We start from the raw sequence: 14,407 nt of genomic DNA on the forward strand, positions 1-14,407 counted from the left end.
TGAAAGTGTTTTTTTAATTTATAAATAAATTTGTATGAAAATATGAAAAATGCCTGCTCCCATCAAGAGTCAAAATGTCAGGACTCCAGATGGAAGGAAGTGAGGAGCACAGGAGAATGATGGAAAGACTGCGCTGTGTGCGTGCTCAGTCACTCAGTCGTGTCCCACTCTTTCGCGACCCCATGGACTGTAGCCTGCCAGCCTCCTCTGTCCATGGGATTCTCCAGGCAAGAATACTGGAGTGGGCTGCCATGCCTCCTCCAGGGGATCTTCCCCACACAAGGACTAAACCCATGTCTCCTGCATTGCAGGTGGATTCTTTACCCACTGAGCCACCCTGGGAAGCCCCGATGGAAAGCCTACACAGCACTAATTCACTTTTGGTGAAAAATCCAGAGACACAAAGAACAAGCATCAGCATCTTTAAAAGGCTTCCCCTTTATCACCACCTTTTCATTCCAATGGGGGGGGAATATTTTATAATTAACAACCCTAATAACATAAGATTTATGATATAAAAACTCCTTACCTCATTTCCAATAACATCAATGTTCTGCTGGACCTGAGGAACCCACTGTCTTAAAATGGCAAATAATTCTGATACAGAAGTTTTGGGATCAAAGAGAATTTCCTGGCATGATGTATCATTAGGATCAAAGAAAGAAAACTCTGTTTAAAGAATAATTTAAAAAAAAGGCATGTTATATTTATTAAAATTTCCAAAAGCATATGTTAAAAACAATAAGACCAGGACTCAAATGACACAAATACTTTTAGGCGCTAGAAATATTTTACCTTAAGCAAGTCTCAAAAGCAAGTCAGGATCACCAAAAATTATGAAGCACTTCTGAAGTGCTGTGAGAATGAGATTTCCACGCATCACACCACGTCTTATCACAATTGAAACAAAAATCTGAGTGCACTGATCTCAAACCCTAAACTGTCCAAAAACTTCCTCTAAAGCACAGAAAATCTGTCAAAGTTTACAGGTATTTTCACCTCTCAAGACATAAATATGTCATGAACAATAGATTCACATCCATGATTAAACATGCACAGTAGAAAGACACATGCCAGAATATTAGCAGTGGTACTAGAATGATGTGTAACTTTAAATACTCTTGTTACTTCTCTGTAGTTTCCAAATTTTCTATAGTAAACAGGCATTACTTTTTACCCCCTGAGAAGCCAGTGGGGAACTGCTATGTACACACAATCAGGAAGCAATATGTGATAATGCAGAAAGGAAGCATTGAGGCAGAGAGATTGGGTTATTTGGAACATGTATTAGTAAAGATGTGGAATACTAGACAAAATTAAACATGATTTTTAAATTCCTTAAAACTTCCTTAAGATTCAGAGAACAGATTATCCTATGGCCAGAAAATAAAAGAGAACAGAAGAAAATCAGATTCTTTAATCTTGAAAAAGAAGCTAGGGACTCTAAAAAATCAAAAGCATCTAAAGAAGAGACGCATTAGAAAAGCAGTATTTGCTGAATGCTTACCCTTTACCAAACACCTTACCTGATAGGTATTAGTCTCATTTTATAGATAAGCTCAGACTAACTAATACTTGCTCAAAGTCAGACAGCTACCAAGTGACAAATCTGGGGCAGAAAACCAGGTCTGCCTCCAAAGTCTATCGTCCTTCCTCTATAATGTTCCCTCCCCAAGAAAATTCACTACTGAGCTAAAATTTATAGATTTTAGCAGCATACATAAGTTAAATTATTTAAACTTTAAAGTTTAATTATTATTTAAAATAATTTCAATTCTAATCAATCAAAATTTCACCAAGGTTTCTTTGTAGGAGGAGACAGACAAAATTACATTCCCATTACATTTACAAAAAAATACAAACTCCTTTCTGAAGCCTAAATGATCCTGCCTGGTCTGGTCCCTGCCTTCCTTCCCAATTTCATCTCCTGCCATTCTGCCCTTCAACCACTTTGCTTCTCAGCCACAATGGCCTTCCACTATTTCTCTGGATACACCAAAGTTTTTCCCCCAACTCCGTGTCTTTGATTTCCTGTTCTTCTGCCTGGAACACATCTCTCCAGGCTCTTCTCTCAACCAGATGCTTCTGATTCTTCAGATGACCAGCCCACCTAACAACCACTCTGCTCCATTATCCTCTGTCCATTTCTTTTCTCCACAGAATTCATTATCACCTATAAAACTCACATTTTGTTCATTCATGTGTTCATTTATTGTCTGTTTTCCTTCCCAGAATGTTGCTCTTGGTCACTGTGCTATCCCCAGCACCTGGGACAAGACCTAGCACATAACAGGCCCTCAACAAATACTTACTCAACAAACACAATTCTGGATGCCATGTTTTAAGAGGACACTGACTACAGCATACTAAAAAGAGAACAGCTGGAGTGAAAAGGGTCTAGAAATCCTGATGATGAGGGCCTGGTAAAGGAATCAGAAATGTGTAGCCCAAAGAAATACAGACTAATTTAAAATATCCAAATTATCTTCAAACATTTAAAGGTTATCATATAAAACAGTGTTTGTTCCACACACATATCAAACCATTTTGCCAAAATTTTAAGGAGGCATACTTTGAGCCATATACAAATACAAAAAAGCCATATACAAAAACAATTTTTATCACAACTAAAACTTTAGCAATGAAATAAACTATTAGTTTCCTGCTACTGAAGATATCCAAGTGGCTGAATGGTTACCTATCAGAGATCCTGAAACAGAATTTCTATACTAGGAAATGAGTAGGGAAAGCTGAACTGTAGGTCCATTCAGATTCTAAGGACGTATTAAGAATTGAGACAATGTTTAATTTTGGTTATACAAAGGGATCGATACCCATTTTTATCTTTCAATGTATTTATTCAACAAACACTGACTGAGCAACTAATATCAACTACCTTAGCCCAATGAGATAATCAAAAACAAAATGTGATTTCTACTCCATCCAAAGAGCTGTAGTCTGGGAAAGGAAAGAAGACAATTATGACTCAAGATAGAACAAGGTAAGTGCCATAAACAAGGTACAAAGTGCTTTTCAAGGTTTTTCCTGCATAACTGATTTTTTTATATCTGAAAACCAATCCAGTCAGTTTTTGTAAAAACTGCAAATAACTCCCAAGATCTAGGCACAGGTTTTATGTAACCCCTTTGATGACTACAAGGCAAGCTGCTACAGAATCTGAACATATAAAAATAGCGTACTTGGAGATGAGTAGTTATTAGAATGGATATGGCTAAAAAGACAAATTCACAATCCAATCATTATATTTTCACTAATGTTTAAAAACTGCATTATCTCTACCTCCAAAGACAATTTGAAATGGTGACCCCATATTTTACTTGAAAAGCTCTACCTAAATTAAAAATGTAACACATCCATCAGGTTTACCTTCCAGTTTCCTTTTATTCCTTTATCACCTATCTGATAAAACACGGTCCCAGGAAAACAAGTCTAAATAGATTAAAAACCAGAATACTACTAAATTTACATTTTACAAAGAATATATAATGAACCAGTTTAAATATGAATCAATCTCGAGCCACATTCCCAGGAAAGGTCTCACCCTCTCTGTATAAGTACAGGGCTTTTCTGGTTTTGTTTTACTATATTTGTGTACACACTGATAATTACAATGGGAGACAGTTGAACAGAATCCAAATTAGGCTTGTTTGTGTATTAAAACACATTATTTTTTGTTACATGGTCATCCAAATTTGGATCATTTCAGCAGTGATTACTTGGCTTGTTAATTAGAATCCCAGTATTTCAGAGATAACAGGGCCCTTAAAGAAGGCTACCTCACAGTGTTTTTACATCTTTTTCTTTTCACACATGGCTTTTTAAACAAGTCAATATATTTAACCAAAATATATACATCAATAGCAAAAGGATGCTAGGTGTCTAAGCACTACTGCATTTTAAAAATAAAATCTTCTGAGTCCACTGTAGTGCTTAAAATGAACATTTTTACGTAGTAAAAATGCTGATGGCAGACATAAAATGTTCAGCTTAAAAGGCAGGAAAAGCAACAAGTAACTGTTATTTTTGAAAAAGTAAAACTTTATCAATTTTATGAAAACCACAATAAATGGTTTTAGGAAAAATTAGGAATACAGAAAGGTATAAAACAGAAGTCAAGTTACCAGTTCACGGAAAATAAACACAGCTACTTAACATACCACAGTCTGAAGGCATTGGTGCTGCAGAAATGGAAAAGATAACTGGTGTATCAGAACCTTGAAATAAAAATGGGTATTTTCCAATCAAAGAACTTCCCTCTAATGGAAAATCTGGAAGATCTTCTATGGTCATCTTCTAGAGAGCCACCTTTAGTGAGAGAGAGGAAAAAAGCGTATCTATTATATTTGTACGCAACTTAGAATAACTGCCTCCAATCACAAATAGCCTATTTTTAAAAATATCTAACCTATTGGCAACCTTCAAACATCTCTTTAGAGAGTCGGAACGGTGGGGGGCGGGGCGGGAATCCTTTTAGCAAACCACTGTTAATGAATATACATTGCTTCACACTGTCTCTTAGGGTCAAAAGCATACGTAATCTTTTTGGACAAAGCTCAGGAATAAAAAACTGCTATGTATTTCCCAATAATAGGCGAAAACATTTTTTAAATGCTGAACTAATCTAAATGGGTGATGTCCTCTTTACTTGCAGTAACAAGAGAGGAGATAGTATCCCTGGAAAATGCATCTCAAACTTCTCATAGGACCTGACACAGTTCTATCATGTCATCAAACGGTCCGTGCCATCTGCTCATCATATGAAAATAATCTAGTTTAGAACATCATTATTTTCTGACATGCCAGAAAACTTAACTGAAAACTGACCACATCACTTGTACAAATCTAAATCTAGAAGCTTACTGACATTGTTCCCCTTCTTAACAAGGTAGAGAGGTAGAGGATCTGTTTAGTCCATCAAGCGGAAGATGGAAGGTCATGCCTTTAAGCCACATCACTTATATTACCGCTTTTTCCCAGGAAACATGAGCACTCAGGATAAATTTGCTCCAAATTAGACAACAGCTGCACCCTGACCCACATATCAGAGATGACACAGAATGAAGAGAAAATGTTAGTAAACCTGAACTATGAGGCTAAAAGCCTTCCAGTTTCTTCTGCATCAAATCTTTGAAGTCTGAAATATTATGAATCTCTGTATCTATTTAAAATAAAAGCAGAAAACTATATTGCTGCTGCTACTGCTGCTCAATTGCTTCAGTCATGTCCAACTCTGTGCGACCCCATAGAAGGCAGCCCACTAGGCTCCTCTGTCCCTGGGATTCTCTAGGCAAGAATACTGGAGTGGGTTGCCATTTCCTTCTCCAATGGATGAAAGTGAAAAGTGAAAGTGAAGTCGCTCAGTCATGCCCGACTCTTAAGCTAAATGAAAATGAGTATAGATTATTTCAGTAGAAAGAACAAAATAAGTAAAGATAGTTAACTGATAGTGTAGCAGATAATGCTAGGCTAGATACTACTCAATGTGTGCTCTATTCTACTTGGTTAACCAGTAGTTTATCACCTTAACATATCACACTTCCCTACCACCACCACCCTATTCCAAGCAGTCACCTTTCTGAGATAAGTGGTTTCTTTCCAATTAGATTCATATGTTTTCTAAATACTAGCAGAAAGTGGTAAAAAGTAAGGCAATTTCTTTTTTTCATAAGGTACAGGTTTACATGGTCATGGATATTATATATTAAATAACTTAATCCAGTGTTACTATGTTAAAGGCTCTCAGGGTTTCTTGGATGCTAAAATGTCTCACCACTCAATACTTCGAATCATTTTGACATTAACCTGGCCACATAAATGGGAAAAATTGTTGCCATATGGCATAGTGAACTTCCTCAAATACTAACAATTCCAAAAAGCAGCGCCTACCACAAGGAAAGCCTCTCCTTCAATATTGCAGCTGCCCTGTATTCAAAGTCAGTCAGGATTTCTGCTTGTTGGCCTCTACAAATTAGCAGTAAATTTGGGGCAAACAGTCTATACCAGGTATGAAGTGTCCTTTGAAGCCAAGGAACAGAAATAAAGTTTAATAATATTAATCTGTACAAGGCACTACACTATTCAAGATGTTTCAGAGAATACAAAAATGAGTAAAATATGGCCCCTGCTTATTAGGTAGCTTACAATCAACTAGGGTGAGTAAAATAGTACTAATAACTATAGTTGATAAAACTGAGTTAAATGTCTTCCATAATCTCAGTACAAGGAACGTTTGCAGCAGGAGCTCCTGAGAATGAGAAACGGTGCAGTGAAAAAAGCATTATTTGAGAAGTGTCTTGAAAGATGAGTAGGGAGAAATTTAAAAGCAAAGCCCATCAAAGGAACAGCAGGCTGGAACTGGGCACATCCAGAAAGAGGTGAGGCTGTCATGGTTTTTTAGGACTCTCCTCAGTAATGCTTTATATACCTGATCAAATACCAACCAGTTAATTCCATGAGCAGTGGGAAATCACTGACTCTTTAAAAGGAGACTGTCCTAATTCAAGCTGTTTTAGGAAGATTAATCTTTGACTACAGTCACACTTTGGGACTCAGCCATGTTTTTCATACTCTTAATTCTTCAATAAAATAATTAAGTGGTTTTCTTCCTGAGTTGGTTAAGAAGCCACTTTTCAAAACTTCCCTTTCAAAAAGTGGAGTTTCCCATTCAAAAACACATTTAACAATGATTTATTAAATATACACATTTAATAAATATTCAAATCCTAGACTCAAGGTGGAAAGATGATTCATTCAACAAGATGTAATCAACTTTATTTTACATGTTAGATATTTCAAACCCAAAGAAGCTACAATATTACCTGAACACTGTAGTGAACATTCTTAAAAGGTATTTTGTGTCTACATTGCATTTTTTCCCCTGGTCCCATTTCCTTTCTGTCATGAAAAGCCCAACCTTCTACCTTTTGACCCACTTAAGAAAACTGTACATCTCTACAAACTTCTGTATAGTTTTAGAATCCTTTCCTGAAAGTGACTTCTGGATCTAAAGATCTGGGAAAATCTTGGTCAAATCTAGAGTTGTGATGAGCTGGATTGAGCACATATTTTCATTTTAAATCCTACTACGGCTAATTGGTGATAATGGGTTATGCAAAATAACCTAAGATTAAAAAAAAAAAAAGTGGCCCTAATTAACTGTGTATGTAACAGATGCAATAACAAGAATCAAATTCCCTAAACTATGATTTATATAGGAATTCCATCACCCCAAATCAGCTCTGAGTAAAAGCAACTTGTAACATGGTTCTAATATTTGGTGATTTTTTTTCAGAGATTCCTGGTCAATGCCCTAACACTGAATGGTGGTGAGTGGAGTTGCCCATTAACTTCTTCAGAGTGGTTCACAGCTATTAGGACCTCACTAAAGAACCTCACTGAGACCAAGAGATGCCCTCAGATTTATTTGGAATACAGTTCAAGGGCATATTACTCAAACTCATATCTTTGAGTTGTTACTCAGCTATCAGGAAATCCAAGCTGCATCCACTTGAGTTGGAAACATGGGGCCCTTTCATTCACTTTCATATAGTATTCTGAGTATTTATTTTCACGAGATACAAAAAAATATAATCTTACCAAAATAAGCATTTTAAGTGTATTTCTAATAACCCATTTATTTGTTATCTACATGAAATCTATTTAATCATTGAGCAAGTATGGTGTGCTACAGTCCATGGGGTTGCAGTCAGACACCGCTGAGCGACTGAACAACAACGGGCCTTACAGAGAACATGAAAGGTACCTGCCCTCAACAAGTTCATTTAGTCATTCAACAAATATTTATCAAGCGTTTCAAACTAAGTCTTAGCCTGGCATAGCAAAGGTAAAGAAAATAGATATGTCATCAAGTAGATTACAGTTAAGAACAGAATTCCTATAAGAAATTTAAAATTACTATATAATTGAAATAAGTGCTGGATTCAAGGGGGCCAGTGAAGGCTTCCTAAGGGAATGATTTAAAACTGCAGTGCCCAACCAGATAGCTATTAGCCACATGTGTCTATACAAATTAAACATTTAGTTCCTCCATTGCTCGAGCCCCATACAAGGACTCAAAAGTCACATGTGGCTAGTAGCCACCGTACTGAACACTGCAGAGGAATACTTCCCTCAGAATAGAAAATTCTGTGGACTCAAATTCCAGATGAGAAAATATACAAATGCCTGAAATGATGAAAAAACAGAGGCTAACAAAGCAAGCAAGCCCAGGGTGGTACTCAATTATGCATCATTAACAAGGGAATAGCAAGTCTAAAAGTAACCAGATGTTCACAGATTTACATAGGGCTAAAGAGTTCAGTTGATTCTATTACATGAAGATCACTAGTATGTTTCAAAACTGGAGTTGTTACAAGCCACAAAAGACATCATATAAATATTATTTTTTAAAAGCCTTGCTGGTGGGATTGTTTCTGGTAAATATGAAACGTCTGAAATAAATCCTATAAATAATATACCATATGCCAAATCTTCTGTAAGACAGAAATAAACATATTCATTCCATTTCAAGATTCACTCTTTCCGCCCAGGTTGTCCATAACAAACGAAAGTATTTTAAAATGCATAATTATGGTAGCAAAACAGGGTGGAACCAGGATGGCTTTGCATCATGAAAATGCAGACTTCTGCCAATTCCAGTTCTCTGCTTTCTCTACACAGTTGCTCCGTGTCCTTCACTGCGTGATCTTCTGCCATTTAGACGACTTTAAGTTGTGCAGAAGATACATAAATGACAGTGTCAATGTGAAAGTGAAGTACGATTAAAGTATTTCGCGGATGTTTCAAACAAGGAGGGTGTTTCTTCACTGAAATATTTAAAAGGCATCAATTTACACTCTGATACTGCTCCAATGTGAGCCACACTCAAGCAGGGAACATACAGCAAGTTATTATCCCATGAGAATATCCTCCTCTGATACATATCAAAACATTGTCTCAGAGTTAAAATCCAAATTGCCTACATAGTCTCTAGATTAATGAACAACCTGACATCTAATTCAAAAGAAAGCTGACGTTATAAACCCATCAATCCAGCTCACAAGGATGAGGTCTAACCCGCGTCTCTGTCGAGCAGTCTCTGAGTAAGTGTTTTCCCCCAACTTCCCATGATTTAGAATTAAGGAATCTGGCGGTAGCGAACGACTGGAGGCAGAGTCATTTATCTTAGTCATTTATCTTTGAATTCTCTCCGGCAAAAGGTTTCTCAAACAGTTTAATAAGCAAAGGGGTGGCAGGAGAGATGCGAAGAGGGCCCTCTCAGGAAAACCACGAAGGGCTGGGCACAGCACGCTGCGCATCACTGCGCGCGAGAGGCTCTCCCAAGGGCGCCGGGGCGGTCAAGGTTGGGGCGGCGCAGCAGGGTCCGGCCCGCCCCACACACCTGGCGGTATCTCATCCTGAAGTTAAACGGGCGGTGAGAAACGGAAACCAGACACCCACGTCCCGGCCCGTGGGCCGCTCCAACCCCGCCCCCGCCCCAGGAAGGCCTCCGGGAGCCGGCGACACGGCGCCCACTGCAGGCGACCGGGGGGCCGGGGGTCTCCAGCGCCTCCGCGCCGCCCTCCCCGAACCGCCAACCGGCCCTGCGGCCCCCGCGCCCCCACCTGCCCGGCCCGGGGCCCCCGCGCGCTCCCGCCCCACCTGCCTCCTCCGGGCCTCTCCGGGCGGCCGACGGGAACGCAGAGGCGCGGAGAGAAGGCCAAGAGGCGCGCTTCTCCGCCCGGGTGCCTGTCTCCAGTAGCCGGCCGCGGGGCCTCCCGCCGCGCCTCTCCCCGCCCTCGTCCGGCCCCTCCCGCCTGCCACCTCCGCGTCGCGCGCGCCGGAGCCGGGCCCCACGCGGGGTCCGTGCGCGCGCGCAGTGCAGGCGCCCGGGCGGCGCGCAGGCCCCGGTCCCGGCCCCGCGCACGCGCCGGGGAGCGAGGACTGTAAGGGAGCGCGCGCCCGTGCTCGGTGCTCGCTGCCCGCTGCCTGCGCCCCCGCAGCCCCTCCGCAGACCTAGGCTGGGGTTCGAGGACAGGAATGTCTGGTGAGCTTCATGCGTTAACCTTGCGAGGGTGAGACGCCACTGGGATATTTCCACCACAACACGAGGCAGGCTCTCTGCAGAACCCTACCTGGCCCTAGGCCATGCTTGGGGAAGCAGCCCGTGGCCTGCTGTACAGACGCTCCTCCATCAAAGCCTTTAACTAAAACAATCTGACCTGCCTCTCTGTCTCTCATCCCTGGACTAGAAGCGCTCCAACACTCTGCTTAGGAGCAGGCACCACGTCTTACCCTTTTGGGGCTCCCCCATAACGCTCCATGCATGGCCCAAAATAGGGCCATTAGTCAATTACCTGCTTGCAGTTCTTGCTGTAAAAAGCCTAGTCAAGGCTATACCCAAGTGGAATAATTACACCCAAGTATGTCAGTGTAGGGAGAAGGCAATGGCAACCCACTTGCACTTTTCACTTTCATGCATTGGAGAAGGAAATGGCAACCCACTCCAGTGTTCTTGCCTGGAGAATCCCAGGGACAGAGGAGCCTGGTGGGCTGCTGTCTATGGGGTCGCACAGAATCGGACACGACTGAAGCGACTTAGCAGCAGGAGCAGCAGCATGGCAGTGTAGATGCAGAAGAGGATGCACCAGTATTCGTCCCAGAAGTTTATTTTCCCCTGCTGCGTTGCTCCCTTCTCACCCCCTTCTCTCCTGGCCCCTTTCTTCATCCCCCCTAAGAACCAGAAAGTGGTGATGAATGCTGGCATCCTGCTTCAAAGTAAAGGTGTTATTTGACAGTCCCTTAATGAAGGGACTGAATAAGTCCATATGTTTTCCCGTGACTGAAGCCTATAACCCTAAGCCAGTAGTGTTAAACATCATAACAACTCCCTCTGAGGCCTTTTTGATCTGATACACCAACTGCTACACTGGACTTCCACGTTGACCAAACACAGTGCCTGGCAAGAGCTACCCCAGCTCTTCAGGAGCAGAAGTAAGTCCTCCGAGGCTCTAGAACATCTTTTCCTGTTAGAATAATTGGCTCCAGACATTAGAAAAGGTGCTTAAGTCCCTCCTTACAATATCCTCCCGCCAAGTAGCCATAGTTGAGCACCTCCAGTAAGCGGGAATTCATTTCCTTTGAAAGCGGGTATTTTATCTTTGATTAGCCTTGTTGAAAAGTTCTTCCTACCTTGAGAGCTAAAATGCTGTTCCCTGCATCTCCTCCCTAATGGGTTCCATTTCTCCCCTTTAGACTTCAGATCATGCCCAACTCCAGGGAATCTAGGACAAGCATGCTCAGTGCTGCTAGGCTGCTCCATACATGACTCTGTTAATATCCACTCACCAGCATTTTAAGGGCCTCTTTATGGTGCATCCCAGCTTGTCTAGAGCTCTCTTAATTGTGACGCCCAGGAATGAATGGGATGTCCTGTTGAGTGCAGAGAGGAGAGACTGCCACCTCTTTCTTGGTCTTGTGCTTCTATTAGCATAGCTCAGAATATGAAAGTACTCACTTGCAACAGTCACATCACGTTGTCAAATCAGGTTGAGCATGCTGTCAACTAAAAATCATAGTGCTTATGCAATATGTAAACACCATGACCATCCCACAGTCCCTGGTCAGCTGCCAGTCTTGCTGTGCCTGCAGGTCCAGCAGCTCATCACACTCAGAACGAAGTAACACAGATGCTTCCTCCTCCCTTTGAGGTTTCCTGCTCCTTCTCTCTGTTCTCACCACACCCAGTTCTTGTCTGACCCCACCCACCTGTTTAACTGGTTGAAAGAAGGAAGGCAATCTGCCCTTGGCTGACTTTAAGGAACTGTAAATAAATAAGACTTTATTTTTTTGGGGGGGGGCCTCCAAAATCACTGCAGATGGTGACTAGAGCCATGAAATTAAGACACTTGCTCCTTGGAAGAAAAGCTATGACCAACCTAGACAGCATATTAAAAAGCAGAGACATTACTTTGCCAACAAAGGCCCATCTAGTCAAGGCTATGGTTTTTCCAGTAGTCATGTATGGATGTGAGAGCTGGACTATAAAGAAAGCTAAGCGCCGAAGAATGGATGCTTTTGAACTGTGGTGTTGGAGAAGACTCTTGAGAGTCCCTGGACTGCAAGGAAATCCAATCAGTCCATTCTAAAGGACATCGGTCCTGAATATTCATTGGAAGGATTGATGTTGAAGCTGAAACTCCAATACTTTGGCCACCTGAGGCAAAGAACTGACTCATTTGAAAAGACCCTGATGCTGGGAAAGATTGAAGGCAGGAGGAGAAGGGGAAGACAGAGGATAAGATGGTTGGATGGCATCACCGACTCAATGGACATGAGTTTGAGTAAACTCCAGGAGTTGGTGATGGACAGGGCTGCAGTCCATGGGGTCTCAAAGAGTCAGACATGACTGAGTGACTGAACTGAACTGAACTGAAATAAGCCCTATTGTCAGTGAGCCACAGAAACTCATAAAGTTCTCTATGTAACAAAAGTTGCTATACTTTCCACCTATACAGTTCACTTTTATTGCTGATTTAAATTATCCCTCTGAGAACACTCCGAGTGGGTGACAGGGTGTGGCTGGCTGCGTTGTTCCTCACTATAATGAAAGTCTGTGTTAGAACCAGCCAGGCAACTGCCTTTTTCTGCCTTACCCAAATACTGTCTAGTACATTGGCAAATTCCAAGGATACGAAGCCATTAGAGAAAGAATCTCCCACTCACCTGCTTGCCTTTACTCAAGAAACCAAGGTTACTCCCTAGCCCATGATCACAGATGCAAGCATTCGTTGGAGTCCTGCTTCTTGAAACACCCCATGGGCTATACAGTTCTCAAACCAAGAGTCGGGCTGGGCACTGATATGGAGCCAGAATTTGGAACATGAATCAAAGGGGTGGGAAAGCACATGGGGAAATGGTCCAGCCACAGCTGCTGAGGTTCAATTATATCTGAAGGCACAACAAGGTTCTTGGACAATATAGCAATAATCCGCAGTCCCAGAAGTTGACCAGAATCAATAGTCAGCATCAGTGTGGAGACAGGGGTATTATTGACTCATTATGCTCAATATGAGCACAGTTTGATTCCTATCTTTCGGGTCTTACTTGGTTTCACTTTACCAATGAAGACTCAGACTCCAGGAGGCTGTGGAACTCATTCACTGTATCCTCGGACAGAAATAGGATTCAAACCCAAGTCTGTGTAACAGGAAGGCCTGTGTTGATTCACTGTGTTGTGTTATCTACACAGCTGTCCTTTGGGGGCATTCAGGACACAGGAATGCTGCATGAGTAGCAGGGATCTTTGAGAAATTTGAGTAGACAAACAGAACATTAGCATCCAGAAGGTCTGTTCAGTGTTTAACAGGACCGCAGTCCATGAGAAAAGAGTGGGGGGAAAAAAATCAAAAGAACACAGTGTTACTTCCTGTACATGGGCTCAGGGCTGGATATGATTCACAGGGAGGAAGACAGGGGCTCATTTCCAGAATGCAAGTGAACAAGAGACATCTAGCTATTAGAATTGGGGTGCCAGATTGGAGCCCAACTAGCAGAGGTAGTTCTCAGGTGGCACTAGTGGTAAAGAACCCACCTGCCAATGCAGGAGACGTAAGAGACATGGGTTTGATCCCTGGGTCAGGAAGATCCCCTGAAGAAGGGAATGACAACCCACTCCAGTATTCTTGCCTGGAGAATTCCATGGACAGAGGAGCCTAGTGAGCTGCCATCCATGGGACTGTGGAAGAGTCAGACACGACTGAGCAACTAACACACACACACGCACACACACACACATTTAACACAGAGGTAGTTAAATGTAGAATATCAGAACACTGTGCAAATCCTAAAATCCCTAGCATGTTCACAGAGAGGGTCATCAGCATATAAAAGCAACAGAATCAACTATTAGAAGTTATAGGCCAAGGTAACAAGGTTGCCAAATACAAGATCAGTTTCTAAAAATCAGATGTTTCCTCTACTTCAGCAGTAAACACCCAGGAAATATAATAGACAATAAGAGACCATTCACAATATCAATAAAATTCTAAAGCATAATATTAAGAATTAACCTAGAAACTTACAAGATCTTTATGGAGAAAAATTTTAAGTTCTATTTAAGGACATAAAAGAAGATTGAGTAAATGAAGATATACTATGGATAGGGTGATTTTATAGTGTAAAAAATATCCATTTAATCTTTAAATTCAATGTTATACCAACCAATATTCCAACAGGAACTCAAATTTTAAGAAACTTCAATAAAGTTCAATAAAGAAAACTTCAATAAAGAAAAATCAAATGTTAAATAAATCATTTTGAAAAACAAGAGCAAAGAGAGAAAATCTACCCTGGCAGATACTATGTCATTACTACATAGTGATAAAAA

At 41.3% G+C, this 14,407-nt stretch overlaps 1 protein-coding gene across 3 annotated transcripts in view; it reads right to left on the bottom strand.

Moving 5' to 3' along the window:
• The window catches only part of CLIP4 (CAP-Gly domain containing linker protein family member 4), a 65,683-nt gene extending 54,161 nt beyond the window's left edge, over positions 1–11,522 (bottom strand). Inside the window, exons 1-3 of one of the 3 annotated variants that reach the window (XM_018055483.1) lie at positions 9,682–9,825; positions 4,179–4,326; positions 530–669 (exon numbers count right to left, since the gene is read on the bottom strand). In XM_018055483.1, coding sequence (XP_017910972.1) covers positions 530–669; positions 4,179–4,311 — 273 coding nt within the window. In that variant the 5' untranslated portion in view covers positions 4,312–4,326; positions 9,682–9,825. Of the gene's footprint in view, positions 1–529; positions 670–4,178; positions 4,327–9,681; positions 9,826–11,367 lie in introns of those variants that run through there. The other 2 variants (XM_005686853.3, XM_018055484.1) reach the window with 2 other exon arrangements.

The sequence above is a fragment of the Capra hircus genome, chromosome 11 (genome assembly GCF_001704415.2).
Source record: "Capra hircus breed San Clemente chromosome 11, ASM170441v1, whole genome shotgun sequence".
In the NCBI taxonomy this organism is placed as follows: domain Eukaryota; kingdom Metazoa; phylum Chordata; class Mammalia; order Artiodactyla; family Bovidae; genus Capra; species Capra hircus.